This window comes from Triturus cristatus, chromosome 1_2 (assembly GCF_964204655.1).
Source record: "Triturus cristatus chromosome 1_2, aTriCri1.1, whole genome shotgun sequence".
NCBI classification, from domain to species: Eukaryota; Metazoa; Chordata; class Amphibia; order Caudata; family Salamandridae; genus Triturus; species Triturus cristatus.
Genome location: NC_140580.1, coordinates 454869208 through 454889635, shown reverse-complemented (window position 1 = coordinate 454889635; position 20428 = coordinate 454869208). Strand labels below are relative to the sequence as shown.

The 20428-nt window shown below is 44.0% G+C and overlaps 1 protein-coding gene across 1 annotated transcript in view; it reads right to left on the bottom strand.

Moving 5' to 3' along the window:
- The window catches only part of DNTT (DNA nucleotidylexotransferase), a 1058258-nt gene that overhangs the window by 540491 nt on the left and 497339 nt on the right, over positions 1-20428 (bottom strand). The window contains exon 6 of the mRNA XM_085614981.1: positions 6030-6153. Coding sequence (XP_085471107.1) covers positions 6030-6153 — 124 coding nt within the window. The remainder of the gene's footprint in view (positions 1-6029; positions 6154-20428) is intronic.

Genomic DNA, 20428 nt, shown 5'->3' with positions numbered 1-20428 from the left:
AAAAATTCCAGGTTGATGTGGATAAGCATCTGTTTTATAATACCAGATTTCTGTTATGCCATAGTGGGGTGAAGAAGGCACCTACAACAATGTATTAACCTTTTCAAGATAAGAATTTTCAAGCCTTTCTTCTTGCACCACCAAGGCTCAAAGATGCTCAAACATATGGATGTTTCTCATTGTTGGACTTGGCCCTCTATGCAGGGTCACCTCCAAACTTTTTTGCTTTTACCCTCCACTTTTTGCTGAAATTCTTTTTCATTGGCTCTACAACTTTGTGCACTTTACCACTGCTAATCAGTGCTGAAGTGCTAGTGCTCTGTCCCTCAAACATGGTAAAATTTGCTTACACCTGATTGGCATATTTAATTTACATATAAATCCCAGTAAAGTGGTATACCATATACCCAGGGCCTGTAAATTGAATGCTACTAGTAGGCCTGCAGCATATATTGTGCCCTCGCTAAAGTAGCCCTTTAAAACATGTCCCAGGTCTGCCATTTCAGTCTGAATGTAGTGTTAAACTGCTCAACTTGGCAACATATCCACTTGCCAAGCCTTAAACTCCACTTTTATTGCATATAAATCACCACTAAGGTAGACCTTGGGTTGCCCATAGGGCAGGGTGGACTGTAATTAAAAGTTTGATAAAGTACTTTTAAGTTTTACATCTCCTGGTAGCGAAAAACTCCTAAATTAATTTTTCACTACTGTGAGGCCTACCTTTCCCAAAGGATAACATTAGGTTTCCTTATTACAGATGATATGTGCTCATTTTTATTTAACAGCAGGTAGTAAAGTAATGTTTGGTGTCTGAGGAAATGGAATTTAAAACCCCCTTTAATGGTAAATTTGGATTTAAAGTCACAATTCTAAAAATGCCACGTTAAGACAGTTTACATTTTTTCTGCCCTAACTATTTAGTGCCTGCAGCCTGTTCCTGGGTCACATGAATGGCTGTAGTTGGCAGTTGGGCTTTGTTTATTCCTCCCAGACAGTCACATAATACAGGCATTAGGTGTGCCTGGATGGGCCAACAACTGGCAGGATGGGGTGGGTGTAGCTGAGCACAGTGTCACTTGCAACAGAATATGCTGTGCCCTGCCTTCACACAAAAGACCTGCCACCCATGAAAATGTTCATGCAGACATCTAGGAGCCAGGGCAAGGGAAGCAGGAAATCTCAAGCACTGCAAAGGGAATTCTCTAGAAACGTCTCCTGCTTCACAGAAGGCACCAAGTAAAAAAATAGTACCCTCAGACCCACTCTTCAGTTCACTTTCTGGACCAACGGAATGACTCTCAGAGGGAAGACCGGGACCAACCTGCTCATCTATCCATCCAAGGTGCATTGCCTGTTGGTCTGACTTCGCTGTAGCTCCCACTACATTCTACTCCACAGAAACAAATCATGTTCAGCAGTCCTTTACCCAAGACATGTCTGGCCTTGTAGAACCTTCGTTGACTACAGTCACCTGTCTTGTCCCATTGTAGATTTTTGACTTCCCTATAAGAGACTACGTCCGAATGTAGAAATCTTCACCACAACTTTGTCCAGTGGTTCCATGATTACTGCTTATCGGACACCACCTGCCGCCTTGCCCTGCTGATCTTTACTTTCCCAGAACATTTTCTTCAACATTTCTTCTAAGCCCAAAGTAGGCACTGACCAGGCCAAATCGTCTTCTTGTATTCGACTTGCAGTCCATCACGGTCCTGTTTTTCGACTTTGACCCAGTCTCGTGTGACTAGATATCCACAGTTGGTGCTTTGATCTTTTAGGGGCTATTTTTTACCTTAACCTTTAAAAATCTATAACTTCAGTTCTACTGTGTGGAGGTTTCTTGCATTGGTGTTGAATTATTTAGTAAAATGTATTCTATTTTTCTAAATTGGTGTGGGATATTTCTTGTGTTTTAACTTTATTACCGTTTATGTACTGCATAAATACTTTACACATTGCCTTTAAGTTAAGCCTGAGTATGCCAATCTACCACAAGATTAAGCAAAGGTTATTTTGACTTTTGTGGTTCACCTCCACAGGGATTGTGGCTGTAGGGTTAACATCCCACGCAACCAACAACCCAATTTTTCAAACTTGTAAAATCAAGGTGAAGGAATTTCCAGAGTCTCTAAAATAAAATGTGACTGTTCTCCGTATGCATTTGTTTAAATTAGATTTGGGATACCACTGAGAGATTCCATGATTATTTCACTAATATTTTGTAAACAAGAATGAAAGGGAAGGGAGTCAACTGAGGGCACAGTCCGCTGTCGGTTGACAATATAATTGGCCTGATATCCTTTTGCGGGGGTCCTCTCTTCTGAGGGAGACTTGGGCACAAGGTTGGGTTTGTTTGTATAGGAGGGGCTCTTTAAGGGGTTGAATTAGAGGCCACACAGGGTTTGTTTGGTGGGTTCAGACAGGACAGATGTGCAACTTGAATATATTGTCATGGAATGTGAAAGGTATAAATCAATGTTGTAAAAGGATGCTCCTAATAGAAGAATTAAAATTCCAATATCCAATGTAATATGCATGTAAAACATTTCATTTTAAGTTTGGAAATTATTGAAGAAGCAAAGTTCAAGTGTTGGTTTGCACAACCTAGCAACTTTCTACCGATAATACCTATATCAAGCTGCCCAAATACATTTAGAATAATAAAAACACTATCTGTTTCAAACAGTAAATGGCCTATAGTGCAAGCCTTGTTTGAAGATGTCAGTTTTACCCTTTGCTCAGTGTGTGGGTCTAACCAAGCTAACACAATGTGGTGTACTGCTGATTATATATGGTGATTCCAACTCTTCTATGGATAGAGCAAAAGCAATACCAGGGGATGCCAGAGTAATAATTAAAACATGGTTTCCATTACGAGGCACAGGGAAATTCATGAGTAAAACATTTTGGTGTGTGCTGAATACTGATAATCCAGGTTATACCTTTGATTCTAACCCACATGGGTAACAGTCCTTTATTGATCTTTTTCTAGGAATTTGCTCAGATCAAACCTTATTCTGAGGTTGAATTGATCATAATCCTTTAATGCTTGAACATGAACTAACAATATGCCAAGACCATCCTCTATATTGAGTTTTGATAGATCCCTGCTACAAAACTCCCAATATGTTAAATGGGTTAAAAGAATTCAAGAGTGGATACTGAACTACATGCAGGATAATATTGGCTCTACAGCTCGATAAAATGCTTGGGATATTTTTGAATCCTTCAAGTTATACAATTAATAAGGAGAAAGTCATGCAACAGCAAATATGCAAACGTATGGAAGCTCGACCTAAAATAAGTGTAAGTCTTTGCTAAATAAGACTCAGTTGAATCACCAATGCAAGGACAGATTGCTTTAGCAAAGGAACAAATACAAAAACAATATTATGTCAAGTTTGCATCTATGTAATGTTTTCATTTATTATTATTTTTTCAAGTAACACACACGAGTGACCACACAGAAAATGACAAGTCGGGTCATTATTTGCAATTTCATTTTTCACACTAAACTACAAACATTCCCTTGAAGATTTGGTAAATTAATCAGGAAAGAGAGCCTCACACACCAGGGATCCCTCGCCCTGAGGAAGGCCATCATGACCCCTTTTTGAATGACTTAGCTGAAATATGATGACATAAAAGAAGTATAGGAGAAGAAGGGGCCCTTACTTCCCCTCTACCTTCTCTACCTTCTCTGCCTGTCCATATTTTAAACCCTAACCAGGGAACCTTGGAATACATTTTATTAGAAGGTATCCCTGAGTTAGTTTTTAGACTCCGTACTTCACTATCTCACGTTTACTTCACAGATCCAACATATATATGTTTGTTTTGTCTTTCCCTCCCTTTGCTCCATCCCAGGCGTTGGTCAGCGCAGGTATGTTGTAGCAGCCCTATGATGAAGCATGCCACTACCTAGTGGGTGAGGGCAGTTAATAAGAAACCTTACGTTTTCTTATTAATGTTGTGAAAAGACGGGTGATTGTCTTGTACCGGCTGTCTCTCCTTCCTTTTCCCCACTTTGCGTTGATAGGTTGATATTTATAGGACGGATGGAAAATAAGTAGTGCCTTTCTCCCCTTTTTTTGTGTGTTTAACCATTTAGATACTATATCAGAGCTTGTTCATGATATGTTAGATTTACCGATTATGAATATCGAGAAAGAAACTGCCATTGTTGCACTTTCTGCTCTGAAAGAGATGGGAGTGGGTGGAATATCACTGTTTTTTTAAAACAAAATTCTACCTCTGCTCATATTACTTTTACTATCACTCATTTGGAGAATACAACAAAATTGCATAATGTCTGAATATTGGACTTTGACAAATATTATATCACATCTGAAGAAAGATAATCTCCAATAGATCTGGGATCAGATTGACCCATTTCGCTAATTAATAGAAATGCTGAAATTCAAAATTCTTAGCCACCTGTTTGAGCAGGAATATTGCAAGGATGGGGTTGCAATTGCAACTTGGCTTTATTCCTGGTAGAGGTACAATATCGACTGAGTAATTATCCTGTTCGTTATTGCTAATTAGAGAGACACCATGGCAATGATGCTGCTTCACCTTGTAAAAGTATTTGATAAATTCATATGGTGATACCCTTGAGTAGTAATGAGGGCAATGGTATTCAGGCCTGACATCATCAAATCATTAAAAGCTCGGTATAAACAACCCGTAGCCAAGATCCAACTCATGGCAATAGCTTTTGGCAATATTCATGTAACTCATAGTACTCACAAACGATTATCTGTGCTTCTGACTTTAATTTTCAGTATATTCAAAAGATTTTTTGCAGAAACCTTTGAATTCCGTAGCAATAAATCAGGTTTTAGATAATGGTGTTTTAAATAACATTTAGGCTGAAGCTGATTCAAGCAATAGAATCTGAAGCTTTAGGATTTGATCAACTATAAGGATATCATTTATAACAAAATAAAACCCAGATTATTGCAAATCACTTTTGCATTGCCCATTGTCAATCCTAGGGGAAACTTCCATATATTTAGGGGTTGCGCTAGCAGCAGATGACAGTAAACTGGTGTCACTAAATTATTGATCCATTACTGAAGAAGGTTACAGACAAATTATAAAATTGGGGTTGTATTCAATTTAGCATTATTAGAACTGGCAACATCACGACAAAGTTATTACTACTCAAATTCCTATACCCATTTAGGACAATTCCATTGTTGCTGTCAATTACCTAGTTCTTCAAAGTAGATTCACATATCAGCAGCTTCATAGAGGAGTAAGGACATCATCACAGGGTATTACAATTGTTAAGACTTTCACGTAAGAGTGGTCGCTGGGGTCTCTCAAATTTTATATTTCAAAATGTTGCTGCTGTGGTAACACATATTAGCCTTTTGATAAATGGATCTTCTACTACATTATTTGTATTGTACTTGGCCCCTCTGTATAGGTATAAAGGTAAAACTGGACAGAAAAGAAGACAAAAGATTTGGGGTCCACGAGAGAGCTGGATAAATCACTACCCTTCCCCCTTTTAATGTGCTGGATAATTGTTTGTAGTATACTATAAATTGTTAATTTTCATTTTATGTGTAATAAATACATTTAAGATCTATGCAACTTTATATTGTTGTTACATTATAACCAATATCAATTTATGCTGTAACTCTTCTCTGATTTCATAATAAAAAATAGAAAAAGTGAATGTTTGTTGAGATAATTTTCCGCATAAACTACGTTCATGATTTTTTCTTACAATTTAAACTGTGCATTGCTTGTGAGATTTGCCAAGCTTGCAACGTTTTTAAGTTTGTTGATGAAAATTTCTCACTCTACCAATTCACATTTACAAAAGGAGGATTAGTAGAATTGCCATTTACCCAAGGTTACATTGTACAAAAGAGAAAACATTTGAAATTATTCTATTTATTTGCGACCTAAAGTCGTTGCCTAAATCAACAGAAGAAGCTTCCTCCAAAAAATGATGACATGTACATGGCCAAACTGGAAAGAGAAATCACACTGACAATCTGTGTTACCTGGTATCTGCATGTTAGTTAACCCTAGATTCTTGTCCACTTTTATTTCTTCGAGAGTTCGGATACCCAATTTATACCATTTCACAGCCGTTTTCAGTCCAACTCCAAAAATAGTAGTAAACAGCTGAAATTAAGAAAAATAGTACTTAATTAACAGACATTTGTATTGTATTCAATAAATAGCTTCAACTTTCCATCCACCGATGAGAAGAAAACTGTTGGAGATAGTTTTAACCAATGAAGATTGTTGGAAAGTGGGTTATTGGTAGGGTAAGTATGAATCGACCACTAGTAATAAGGCCACTAACATGGTATAGGGTCGAGTAAAGGTCTTAGTAAATTAGCCCCTTGCTCAACCCTTGGTAGCTGACAACAAGCAGTAAGGCCTAACTTAGACAGGAGTATAATTTAAAACACCAATACATCAAATAAGCAAAACACAACACACAATAAAACTCCCAGACCAATTTATACCATAATTATTTGATCACGATTCTGGAGTGCGAGTTGTTCTTTGTGATTAAGGATTTACAACATTTTCTTCGTATACCAATATATACATATAGGAAATATTTTTATGAACAAATAGACACCAAAATGACAAATATTGAATGTAGGGAACCGGAGATATGAATTTGTAAAGATTGACCACATTATAGTGCTTAAAAGCCTATAGTACCACACAGGGACATCTGCTCGCACTTGCCCGGGACAAAGTCAAAGTTTGAGGCTGACTGTGGTGGAGCACTGGTCGTATACACTCACACTTCGAAACTTTCCTGGAGCTTTTTCTTCCAATGACTCAATAGGCCAGATTTGGAGAGGGTCCGCCGGCTTGACATTTCACAAGGCCCCAGTCAAATCCTAGAAGTCCAGCGCTCCAGAGCTTTCCTGGTCGGGTCGCGGAGGTAGTAGGCTTGACTTGTCCAAACTTCAGGAGGTGCTTCTTAAAGGAATCCTTGTAGGTTCCAAATGCTCAAATCACCAATCCAAAGGTCTGGAATCTGCTAGGTGGTCTCTGGGATGTCTGGACCACAACTCCCACAATGCACCTGGCCAAATCTTTAAAGGTCCACTGGACACACTCCAGAATGGAGACTATTGGTGGAGATGATGCATGTAGTTACTGTTAACCTGTAGTTTGCAGGAACTCCACTCCCTAATCCTTCCTGCTATAGTACCAAATTGTGCGACAGGCACAGTCATTCAGAGTGCAGGTCTTTGGGTGCAAATCCAGATTCCAGTAGGGCAGTCCTTCTTTTCGTTGTAGCTTCAAGCAGCAGATCTGAGAGAATATGCAGCTCTCAGATATTTATTCAGTGTTCTGTGGTGACAAGCAGGGGGCGCCTCTGTCCAATGAAATACTGGGTGCAACCCAAAAGCATGACAACTTCCTTCAAAGTGTGGCATGATCTTGGCCCACAACGTACTGTACTTCCAAAATCCAACATGGATGATTTTTCTCCAGAGATAAAAGAGCTACCTAAACCAACCCTCGGTGTGGTTCATTTTGATTAGCTCTCCTCCTCCTGACCTCTGCAAATTCCTGTTCTAACTCTGTCATCGGGCTGGAGTACGGTATTGAGGGTAGGTACGCCTTGTACTCCTTAGTGATCTGCTCTCTCTATGAGCTCAGTTTGATTTACCCAGCCTCCTCTACAGGTCCCATTCTCCCCAACTGCAGAGCTCTCTCCACCAGATAGCGTCTGCTCCTGGCAGGCCTCTTATCACCTAATCAAAGCAGCCTGGCTAAGTCTGTTAAAGCTGACCAATCAGCACAATCAGCTGAGACCATTAGAAGGATGGACTTTGGCTTACAGAAGAGAAAGTTCCATAGATTCTCTTCTGTACTAGTTAAAATCAATTCAACAATGGCACTTTTTTGGATTTCTCAATACAATTTTTTAAGCCCTTGAATGATATTTGACTGCTTTCCTAGCAATATGAATAACTAAATAGAATATTGCAATGTTAGTCTATGGAGATAAGTATCTACAATGGGTAAAAATAAAAGGGGCAGTTTTTCCCTCGCCATCTTTTATGAGGCCCCTGCTTATAGTTACATGCCTCCCACCCCAGGACACCTAAGGGAGATCCTGGCGGCACCTAACATGTACAAAAAAGGTAGAGTATCACTTTTAAAGTGCCCATACCACTAAAGTAGAGTTTGCACACAATTGTATTTTTAAAGACAGTCTGCAAGGCAAGGCTGCCTTTAAAATGACAGCAGGCACCTAGCAGTGAACACATGCAGGTACAGGAAATCTGCTGGCCTCTAAACTTCGATGCCCTGTTACATATTAGGGACTTATGCATAGTTTGAACCCCCTGGCCCTATTATATACTAGGAACTTATAGGGTCTGTCAATACCAATTGTGAGAATTTACTTCTAAAGGCAGGCTTCAAGACAGGACTGCCTATAAAAGGACAGCATGCACACAGAAGAGCACACATGCAAGTGCAGGAAATCTGCTGGGCCTCTAAACCTCAATGCCCCATAATAAACCAGGGACCTATAGGTAAATTGTACCCCCTGTCCCTATTATCTACTAAGGACTTACAGGGTCTGTCATTGTCAATTGTAAGTGTTCCCTATTGCATGTACCTGCCCTGGGCCTGGTTAGAAAACCCAGGTACAGTCAGAGTCAGTTTTTATCAGTACCATTCAGCAAAAAATGGGGGTGAAAAGGACAAAAGGATGATTTTCTAACAAAGACTGAAACTTTGTGATACAAATCTATCACACCTTAGGTTAAATATTGTCAGCCCTTATATCATTAGATATTATTTCTATCTGCCAGTGAACTATATGCTGCCATTAACATGGTGAAGTCTACGGGCAACATGTTAATCAGCACAGAATAATTAATTAAATGTTGTTTGACACAGGTAAAATTATCCTCTTGCTGCAGTTGTGGTGTTGTCATTTAAAACTTAACAACCGCGAGCTCTAACAGAGTTGACTCTACACTGCCAAGGTGCAACCGCATGTCCTATTCTCAGTTTCGTAGTCGCTGTTCAACACAGGAAAAAGAAACAAAAATATAACAATCTTAAATTACAGCTTCTCTATTTCAGATATTACGCTCCCAAAATTCTGATTAATGGACACACATTTATGCACTCTAACAACATTTAACACAAATTTTATGTCGTGTACGTCATCAATCGGCACGTACAATGAAAATTAATTCAAGATTACCTAACGCTTTACACTGGGAGAGGACATGTGGAAAAGTCTTAAGACCAGTGCTTTAATGTCACCAAATGTATGCCTTTCCCTTAGTGTACCTACCATGCCTGCTAGAGCCAACAAGAGGGCGGATCAGAGAAACATGAACATTTTCCTGCCCTCTTTGCATTTCAGAAACACAAAATACCCGGTATATGAAACAATCTCATACACAATATACTATAATTAATAAGGATATTCCCTGTTTATAGCATTGAGATCCATTACCCATGAATGGACCATATCCCAAAAATAATGTACATCAGTGCTCTATCATGCAGCTGGATCGAAAGGCCCTCTCGCGTGGAAGTGTGATGGGCTGAAATTTCTTATGTTGAAAGCCCTTTGTCATCATCTATTTTAACTGCAGTCACGAAATGGGGACTCCATTCATCAGAAGTTGCTTTGTATACTTTATTTAGGAGGTGAGCTGTAGGAAATAAATAGCACTCAGTGCATGGAGCTTGAGTCTAAGCTGGACTGTATTAACCATTAAGCAAAATAGTAATGTGCTCAGGGGATCAAGGGGAGGGAGGCCCAACAGAAATTTTCCATTTCCAGATTTACCATGGAACATATGGTACAAAACTGCAAATGGTGCAGCTGAACCTATAAAATAAAGTGAAAGTATACAAAAATAAACATTATTTTCCATCTTTCTGTAAATTTTGATTTATTTCGAACAATAAAATTGTATTTGATCTGTTGCTTTTGCATTTCCTGTGCTTGTTATGTTTCCTTCTTCCCCTCCCTCATCAATGTTACTGCATTATATGATCTGCATTCCAATTCCATATAGAACGTTGTAGTTGCTGCTAAGCACTCAGGTCAGTTGCACTGTTCCTGTTTGCTGACCAGCTGTGTTTTGTTGCTGTGCTGCCTTTACCAAAATAAATCTTTAAAATCATCTGAACCGTCTTTTAACAAATGGCAACAAGCTGAGGAGAGAAACACCCCTACCAAATACTTTGGGGCAGCACAGGAGTGGAGTGTTCCTGAACCCAATTGTAGAGTCTTTCTGGACCTTTACGCAACGTCTGCTTTGGATATTTAGAAGTTTCTTTCAACGAGTTGGCACCCATCGAAAACCCGCCTCCAGAGGACCCTTTTTACACTGTTTTGGAGATTTTCAACATTTTTGCGTGTTTTTCAGAAAAGGAGTGAGGAGTGCTCAATCAAGCAGTGCGTGCAAATTTCAAATCTAAATACTTGCAACTTCCAGAGCCAGACGAGCCACGCCGGAGAAGTCTGACGTAGGATTCCAGATTTTCTCGCCTTGCGTTGCTTAGTTACGGTGATGGAGAGGCATGTCACGTACGCTGCGCGAAGACGTAATGCGTTGTGTGGCGGCCATTTGCAAATTCACTGTTTCCATGGTAACAGTCTTACGGGAGAAACCTCTCCGTTCTGCGCCACCTGCAAACTCAGGACTACAGTTTAAAGTTTTCAAGTAAGTTTATTTTTACGCGTTTATTAACAGCTCGCACACTGTAACTCACTGGTGAGAAGCAAAATCTTTTGCCCTTTTGGGGGCATTTTTTCAAACAGGGGCATTTTTTTCAAACACCAACCTTCATTTATCCACTTCATTGTTGCTTAAATTGACAATTCTTTTAAATACTGCAACAGTCATTCCTGGAGCTGCTCCTCTGATAGTTCTCAGTTCAAGTGTTTGTGTCAGCTTACTGGCATCCGTTTTTGTTTGAAATTTTATTCATTATGACTTTTATCTCAGTGCTACAAGAAAATTAAACTTTATTGCACAACCAATACACTTACTCACACCCACTTACTTAAAAAATTGTCGCTTGAAATCATTTTGTTTTGGTTTCACATGCGATTTTTGTATCAAGGTTGTCACTCTGTGTGCATTGCTTCTTCAAACAAGAACCATGCAATTTGATCCTCCTGATAAGTTCCTTCAAAACAAAGGAGATCCCCCAATTCCTTGGGCACGATGGAAGGAAGAATTTGCGTATGGGTGCAGAGAGAACAAAAGTATATTACTACATTGCTTGGGGTCCGAAGGTCAAGTTGTGTTCAGAGCGTTACCCCAAGTTCACCCTACTGTAGGGGAAGAGGAAAGTACCGATGTACAGAGAATAGAACAAAGGTTTAAACCTGTACCAATGTAGCTCTTAACAGATATAAATTCTATACGAGGGTACAAAATGAAAGTGAATCTTTTGATGAGTTTTTGACTGCCTTGTGATCTTTGAGCTTACACTGCAACTTTGGCGATATGTGTGACGAAATGATCAGAGACCAAATAATAGTGCACGTAAAAAATAAGAAAACTCAAGAACGCTTATGGGAAATAGGAGATCCAAAGTTATCGGAAGCTATATCCACTGCCAAGGCTCTAGAACAATCTGAGAAATGGATACTTACTGTGAAGAACAGTAATAGCAATAAGATGGAATCAAGCGAAAAGATTTGTGCTGTTAAATGTCCAGAGTACAACGGAGTGAAAATATTCCCTCAGGATTTAATTTCTCTCGTTTCAATAACCATGGTGGTTTCAAAAGGTTTGACAGAAATGCGAGAACAGGTAAATGTTACAGGTGTGGCAGCAGGATGCACATTGCTTCTTATGGAGGGTGTCCTGCCATTAACAAAGAGTGTAGGAAGTGTGGCAGAATAGGACATTTTGCCTCTGCTTGTAGAGATTTAAGAATAAATGGTGCTCCCACACGTGGTAAAGTATCCTGCATTTCTGAAAGTAATGATACTGTGCACAAATCTGAGTCTTGAGGATGTACAGAAGAAAACAAGGGTTTTGTTGTTTCTCTTTCTGAAGGGATTTCCAGCATGAATGATCCTGACTCCAGACATTTTAAGAGACCCCCTATTTGCATGGTTGAGATTGCTGGTGTGACTTTAGACCTCATGGCTGATTTGGGCTCTCCATGGACTGTTATTTCAAAAGAGTATTTTACAGACAAACTAAGCAGTTTGTTAGATTTCACTAAAGTTTTACCATCTGACATCATTGCAGAGAGCTGTGATGGGTCCAGAATAGATGTGATTGGTTATTTGGATGTGAATCTACGTTTTAAAACATGAAGTACTTTCGTTAAATTGTACGTTGCTGTCAAAGGTGTAAATGTTCTAGGATGGAGAGATCAATGGAAGTTGGGGATTATCCTTAATCCCTGTTCAAAAGAACCCGTAATGTTAGACGGAAATATAGCTATAGATAACATTGCTGTCATCTCTATTTATGAGAAAGAAAATTTGATAAAGGAGAGATTTAAAGATGTGTTTTCAGATGTTTTAGGTAAACTAAAAGACTTTTCGCACAGAATCAAACTCAAGAATGATGTCACGCCTGTGAAACAAAAATTGAGGGGTGTGTCGATAAATGTCAGAGAAGAGCTTAAAAATATGCTTGATGAGTTGGTGTCTGAACGCATCATCGAGCCTATTGAGAGTCTGTGTTAATCTTAGGGCACTGAATGCTTGTATTGTTGTGGACTGTCACCCCCTCCCTAACATTAATGAAGTGGTCTCAATGCTGGATGGTGCTAAAGTGTTTTCCACTTTAGATCTCAGGTCAGCATACCAAATTTCCCTTACTGAAGACTCCAAGACCCTTACAGCCTTTATCACACCACAGGGTCTGTACCAATATACCAGAATGCCGTTTGGTTTTGCGTCTGCGGCATCAGTCTTTCAAAGGGTTATGTTTAACATCTTGAGGGATGCTGACAAATTTGTTAAGTGCTTCCAAGATGGCATCCTAATTTGTTTAAGAAATGAAGAGGAGCATTTTAAGGATTTAATGGAAGTTTGTGAAAGTTTGAGGAAGAGTGGTCCGACCCTCAAGGCTAATAAGTGCAAGATGTTTAAAACCTCTGTGGAATATTTAGGCCACACTTTATCTGGTAACAGTGTGGTGCCTAAGAAATCAAACATAGACGGTATCATCAGTGCACCTTCCCCTACGAATAAAGAACAATTACTATCATTCACAGGCATGTGTGAATTTTATAGCAAGATTGTGAACAATTTTGCATCAAAAATGGAGCCTCTTAGGAACTTGCTGAGACATAATGCTGCTTTTGAATGGGAGGTAGAGCAAAAAAAAGCTTTTGAGTCTATCAAAACTGATATCCTTAAAGCTCCCACACTCAAACCATTCTGTATGAACAAGGAGTGTGTCATCACAGTTGATGCAAGTTTGAACGGAGTTGGTGGGGTATTGTCTCAGAGGTGTGGGAAGGATGAATGGAACATGTGCTTTGCTTCCCGTACCCTTAATGAAACTGAATGCAGGTATGCTGTGATTGAGAAAGAACTGTTGGCATGAGTGTGGGCGATTGAGCATTACCGCAATTACATATGGGGAAGCAATTTCATTTTAAGGACAGACCACAAACCTTTGGTTAACATTCTCCCCCCTGGTGGTGGATGGAACTACACCGGTCCGCATAGCGAGACTTACCTCCGGGTTGCAGGAGTACTGCTTTAAACCAGAGTTTGTACCTGGTAAGAAAAATGTCATGGCCAATTTCATGCCTTGACTCCCTTGTCAGGTCAGCTGTGATGACAGCCTTGATGACTCAGATATAGTTACCACCATCCAAGATGTAGTTACCGGTGCATGTGAAAGTATCACTGAAGAGTCTTGGAGACTTTATGAAGAAGATGATCTCACGTGGCAAGCTGTTAAAGAATACATCTTAATCGGTTGTCCAGATAAGAAAAATTTGGCAGAGGAATTCATGCCCATGTACAGGGTGTCTGATGTTTTGGAATTAGAAGGGGAGCTAATGTTCAAAAGTGGGAAATGTGTGCCACCATTTAGTATCCAGAAAACAATTTTGGAGAAATTTTTGGTGGCCAGGATTAGATCGAATGGTTGATCGGACCATTAGAGAATGTGAAGTTTGCATTACACTATGTTTTTATTTTTAATGTAAAATATATTTTAATTTTTAACATATTTGTATTTTTTTATTTACTTTAAAAAAATATCTTTATTCTGTTGATGATATTTTGTTTGGTTTTAATTTTAAACTGACTGGAGTGAGAATAGTAAATTTTACCCCTCTGCAATCCAACATATAGGTGCCGATTCCGATCCGTCAAAAAAAATTACAGTCCGACTCGCATTCGTATTTTTTTACGTACGAATCGTACAAGTCCCGTACAAATGGCGAAGTACGATTCGTACGTGAAAAATCCATACGATTGACTCCGGGAAAAGTCTACAACACGTCCCTGGACATTTTTACATACACATTTTAAAAGTGAAGTCCGAGCGCGCAAGTACGATCCGTACCGGCCGTCCGAATACACAAGCGCATGGGAAAGGCTCTGTACGGATCGAACACCGTACCACTCGTGTCCGGGTAAACTTGTGCACGGGATACGAGTCGTACAGCCTCCCCCTCCCCCCACATGTCTGCCCCGTACCCCCCAATGTCCGCATTGTACCCCAGACCCGTATGTGTACGCACCGTACCCCACCACCCTACCCCAGCCCCTTACTAGTACACACTGTACCCCAACACCATCCCCCAGCCCCATACGTGTGCGCACCATACCCCACCACCGTACCCCAGCCGCATACTTGGATGCACCGTACCCCACCACCGTACCCCACCACCGTACCCCTGCCCCGTACCCCAGCCCTGTACATGTACGCACCGTACCCCACCACCCTACCCCAGCCCCTTACTAGTACGCACCGTACCCCAACACCTTCCCCCAGCCCCATACTTGTACGCACCGTACCCCACCACCATACGCCAGCTGCGTACTTGGATGCACCGTACACCACCACTGTACCCCACCACCATATCCCGGCCCCATACCCCAGCCCCGTACATGTACGCACCATACCCCACCACCCTACCCCAGCCCCTAACTTGTACGCACCGTACCCCACCACCGTCCCCTCGCCCCTTACTTGTACACACCGTACCCCGCCACCGTACCCCAGCTGCGTATATGGAGGCACCCTACCCCACCACCGTACCCCAGCCCCGTACATGTACGCACCGTACCCCACCAACCTACCCCAGCCCCTTACGTGTATGCACCGTACCCCAACACCGTCACCCAGCCCCATACTTGTACGCACCGTACCCCACCACCGTACCCCAGCCGCATACTTGGATGCACCGTACCCCACCACCGTACCCCACCACCCTACCCCAGCCGCGTACTTGGACACACCGTACCCCACCACCATACCCCAGCATCCCGTATGTACGAACCGTACAACAACATTGCATACGTGAGCACTGTACAACAACAATGCGTATGTATGCACGTTACATATGCTAAAACGACTGGTACAGAACCAGGACACTGCAAAACAGCCCAAGGAGGGTCAATTCGAATCGCACAACACCACAAAAAACATCTACACTACTAAAAACATCTAAAAGACTGACCTGGCACATCCAAACAGGCAAACAGAGGCCCAAACTCACAACCACCTCTTATAACACACCCACCAAAAATTCAAACCCAGCCACACCCACAAATGGACCAATAAAAAGGGCCCACACTCACAAACCATGAGCCTTTGCAACAGACTCACTGCTGACAGACACCACACACAAACAACTGCACCCATACACCTTAACTTACACACCATCACACAACCTCCTTCACACATACCCCCTCTACACATTCACACACACACCTACACATTCACACCCACAACCATCCACACCCACACCCCACACCATGCCCACAGACAAGAATCCAAAGTTCACAAGGGAGGAGCTGGACATCCTTGTCAACGAAGTCATCAGAGTCGAGCCACAGCTCTTTGGAACATTGGTCAGACAGACCAGCATAGCTGAAAAATCACGCCTGTGGCAGAGGATCGTTGATCGGGTGAATGCTGTTGCGCCCATCAGAAGTACCAGGAATGAATGCCAAGCCAGGTGGTACGATCTGCGCAGGGCAGTCAAGCGCAAAATGAACGAGGACTACGCCTAGAGTAACATCACAGGAGGTGGGCTTCCCCGCAGACCGGTACATTACCATCCCTGGGAGGAAAAGGTGATGGCCCTGCTTCCGCCGGTGGGAGTACACCGAGTCGAAGGAGTTGCCGAGCATGGTGAGTACACAAACAACTTACGTAACATGGCGGTAATGGCATCCACACTCCAACTACAACAAATGCACACACCTACCCCCAAGCCCTCACCGGACACAACCACACTCAAAAACAACGCTCATGCCACTAACATGTGTATGCCCCATTCACAAAGCAAGGCCATGCCATGTCCCAGCCTACACAAACCACAAACCCAAGACTGGATGTCCGGGATGCTGGGAGGGTGGGAATCACCAAACATATTGTACAACTCAGAAACAGACACCATTGCCCACAGCCCATATGGCCCAGGTACATACCCATGCACCATGCGCAATGCACAGGGACTGGCAAAGTACTGACAAGGTAGCTGACACTTGGCCCTGCTGTAGCCAGCACAAGGCCCTCCTGTGACAACTGCAAAATCTAACACTAACACAACCAGCTCAGATACCCAGGACAGGAACTCACACTCACTGACATGGGGGGACAGATACATCACCTGGGAGACCCACTGCCAAATCACACTACACCCACCAGCAGGCACCATCAATCAATCAACAATCAATAAGGGTATTTGTAAGGCGCGCTACTTACCTGTGAGGGTCTCAAGGTGCTGAGGGGGGGGTTCCACTACTGCTCGAAGAGCCAGGTCTTGAGGAGTTATCAGAAGGCAAGTAGGTCTTGGGTCAGTCGTAGATGGGTTGGGAGGGTGTTCCAGGTCTTGGCGGCGAGGTAGGAGAAGGATCTCCCTCAGGCGGTCGTACGTTGGATGCGGGGGATAGCTGCGAGGGCGAGGCTGCCGAAGCGGAGCTGACGGATGGGGTTGTAGAAGCTGAGTCTGATGTTCAGGTAGGCTTGTCCGGCATTGTGGAGTGCCTTGTGTGAGTGGTTGAGGAGCTTGAAGGTGATCCTCTTCTCGATGTGGAGCCAGTGCGGGTCACTCAGGAGGGGGGTGATGTGGCTGTGGTGGGGGGCGTTGTCGATCAGTCGTGCAGAGGCTTTTTGGGAGCGTTGTATCCGCCGTTGGTGTTTGGATGGGAGTGCATTGCCGTAGTCCAGTCAGCTGCTGACGAGGGCCTGTGTCACTGTTCTACTTGTTTCGGTCGGGATCCACCAGTCGATCCGGCAGAGCGTGCGTAGGGTGTCGTAGCAGGAGGAGGAGACGGCGTTGACATGCTTGGACATGGAGAGGGAGGATGCGAGGATCAATCCTAGGTTGCGTGCGTGGTGGGTGGGCGTCGGTGCTGTCCCCAGAGCGATTGGCCACCAGGAGTCGTCCCAGGCTGAGGGTGTGGGTCCCAGGATGAGGACCTCCGTCTTGTCCGAGTTCGGTTTCAGATGGCCGCTCCGCATCCAGTCGGCGATGGACCACAGCCTTGTGGATGTATTTTTTGGCGGTGTGAGGGTCCTTGGTGAGGGAGAGGATGAGCTGGGTGTCGTCGGCGTAGGAGATGGTTTTGAGGTGGTGGGGGCGGGCCACTTGTGTGAGGGGGGCCATGTGGATGTTGAACAGCGTCGGGCTGAGGGATGATCACTCACCCCTTACACAAGCACACACCCCCGGGGCAGCCAATGGAGTTACCCACTCTCACAATGTACATGTGACACAACAAGATCAAGCCACAGCCAAAGAAGCATCCAAGCCCAAATTCGACATGTCAAACACCCTGGAGAACATTTCAATCAGTCCCCTGCAACATACCCATCCACAAGTGAACATTGATGGGAATGCTAGTCACATACAACTACCTTGAGGAACTGTGGCAAATAGAATATGTGTGAAACATGGATGTCGCATTAAACAGCATTAACATTGTCTCTCTCTCACACACAGGGCAACGTCATGGATCTCCCTCCAACAACGGGGGAGAAGAACCACAGTCCCAGGCTCGGGAGGAACCTGATCTCACCGGCAGCGACACCTCACAACACTCCGCGGATGACCCCAACCCACCTGGCCCCTCTGGTGTCCAAGCCCCTGCAGCACCTGCTTCAGGTACATCTGTGCCAACCACCACCCCCATTCCTGCCACATCCCAGGAGACACTCAGGAGCCCTGCCCACACTGAACAACTGAGCCAGTCTGACCTGGAGGGACAAGGTTCGCCGGGCACCCAGGAGGAGGCAGACAACACCGACACTGCTATCCCTCAGGGGTCCCGTAGACCCGATGTGCCCACAACGGCAGTCCAGGCCCATGTGGGCAGGGGTGGTGGGAGTGTAGGCAGGCGGAGGCGAGAACCTGACCAGCCAGCTGAAGGGACCGGTATGTCACACGTCCGCAACATCATGGAGGCATACCGGCGTGACACCAGGGCCATCAGTCAGGTAGTGGTGACCCTCACAGACATTAAGAATCAGCAGGCCGAGCAACATGCCAGTCAACAACAACACCAAGTACGGATGGAGGCAAGACTGGCTGAGCTCGTGGCGGTGCAAAGGGACATAAGCCATTCACTCCGTCGGATCGCCGACAACATGGGCAACCCTCCCTGTGACACCAGGTGCAGACCAGCACCAGCCACAGGGAGGGAGGAGGAGGAGGAGGAGGATTCGTCCGACGGAGCGTCCCAAACATCGTCAAGGCCTGCATCTGAGGGTCCCCGGAGGAAGGTGGGTTGTCCACGGAAAAGACTGTGAGAGGCAGCGGACCATCCACATTTCCCAGGTCACCTGGACTGGCACCTGGCCTTCATGCGCAACAGCAGCACATCATTCACTGACATTCTCTGCCACATGGACTTGCTGGTCACAGTCTGACCAATGATGACCAACACTGTGGTCTTGACTCTGATGCCTTCAAATGCCAAGGATAGCATCTCCCCCTGTGAACTTTGGATTCTATGCACCCGTTACAGCACCTTATGTCATCTACCAAAACACGCACCCCACCGAGCATAAAACTATTTTTTTTTCATGAGATGTTGCCGCCATTTTGCATTAGTCCACAACATACGTGTGTGTTAAGGTCAAACTATGCCTCAGTGTGGAACCAACTCCAGCCATCCATACCCTGGGATCTGAGTCCGGTACAGGACACACATGGGTCACAATGTATCATCCAATACAGCCTGGGAGCCCAATACTCACCCGTGATGGCCTCAAGCTGCTGAGGGGGTGCTTGAAGTACTGTGCGCACACACCAATCAGGAAGACGATGATGAAGGCCTACAGGTCATGGCTCATGTGGAGGTTCCCGGGGGGTGAGTCCCAGGTATGTTTGGCCAGGTGGGAGAACCATCTCCTTCATGCTGGAGTGTTGTGGATGTGAAGAATGGTGGCCAGGCCAAGTTCGGATGCATTGAGTTGGGCCAACGGGGTCTTGGATGACAGACGTACAAGGTTGGTATTGGGCTCTGGGGTTGTTGACTGCCTCCTGAGTGTGTGTGAGGAGTGTGAAGGTCATCCTGCAGCACACAGTGATCCCTTGCAGCTATCTCAGGTGGACGGTGATGTTGATGGGCCGCGGGATGTTGAAGCTGAGTTGTGCAGATGCACCCTGGATGTGGACAATTTTCCCGTGAGTTAGGATGTACTTGCTCCGTAGAGGGCGGGGCAGTAGTTGACACGGCAGGTGTCATGGACCTGGGGATGGTCTGTCTTTCCTTGGAGTGGATCTATCAGAGGATCATGTGCTTCATGCAGAGGGTACTGCAGCATGAGGTACAGATGATGGTGATTTGCATGGCAAATGTAAGTGACAAATCCATGATGCACAACATCTTGTGTGCGTGGCCACTGGGTGCTTGTGTAGGGCCCCTAGGAGTTGAGCCAGCTGTAAGGGGACAATCCTCAGATGCTTACCTTAGTTCTGTACAAGTTCAGCCTCAGGTGGCTGATGTTCAGCCATTCATCCACGGACCTCATGCCTTCTTGACCGTTGGAACTGGCAATGGCTGGGTCTTTGGTGAGGGTGAGGAGCACCTGGGTGTCAATGGCATACGACATGATGATGAGGTTGTGTGCGCATGTGATGGTGGAGAGGGGGGTCCTGGACACATTGAAGATTGACACGCTGAGAGATGAGCCCTGGGCCATGTGCCAGATGACGCCACTATACCACATGCTGAAGGCCTGAGTCCCATTCCCATGGCCTTGCT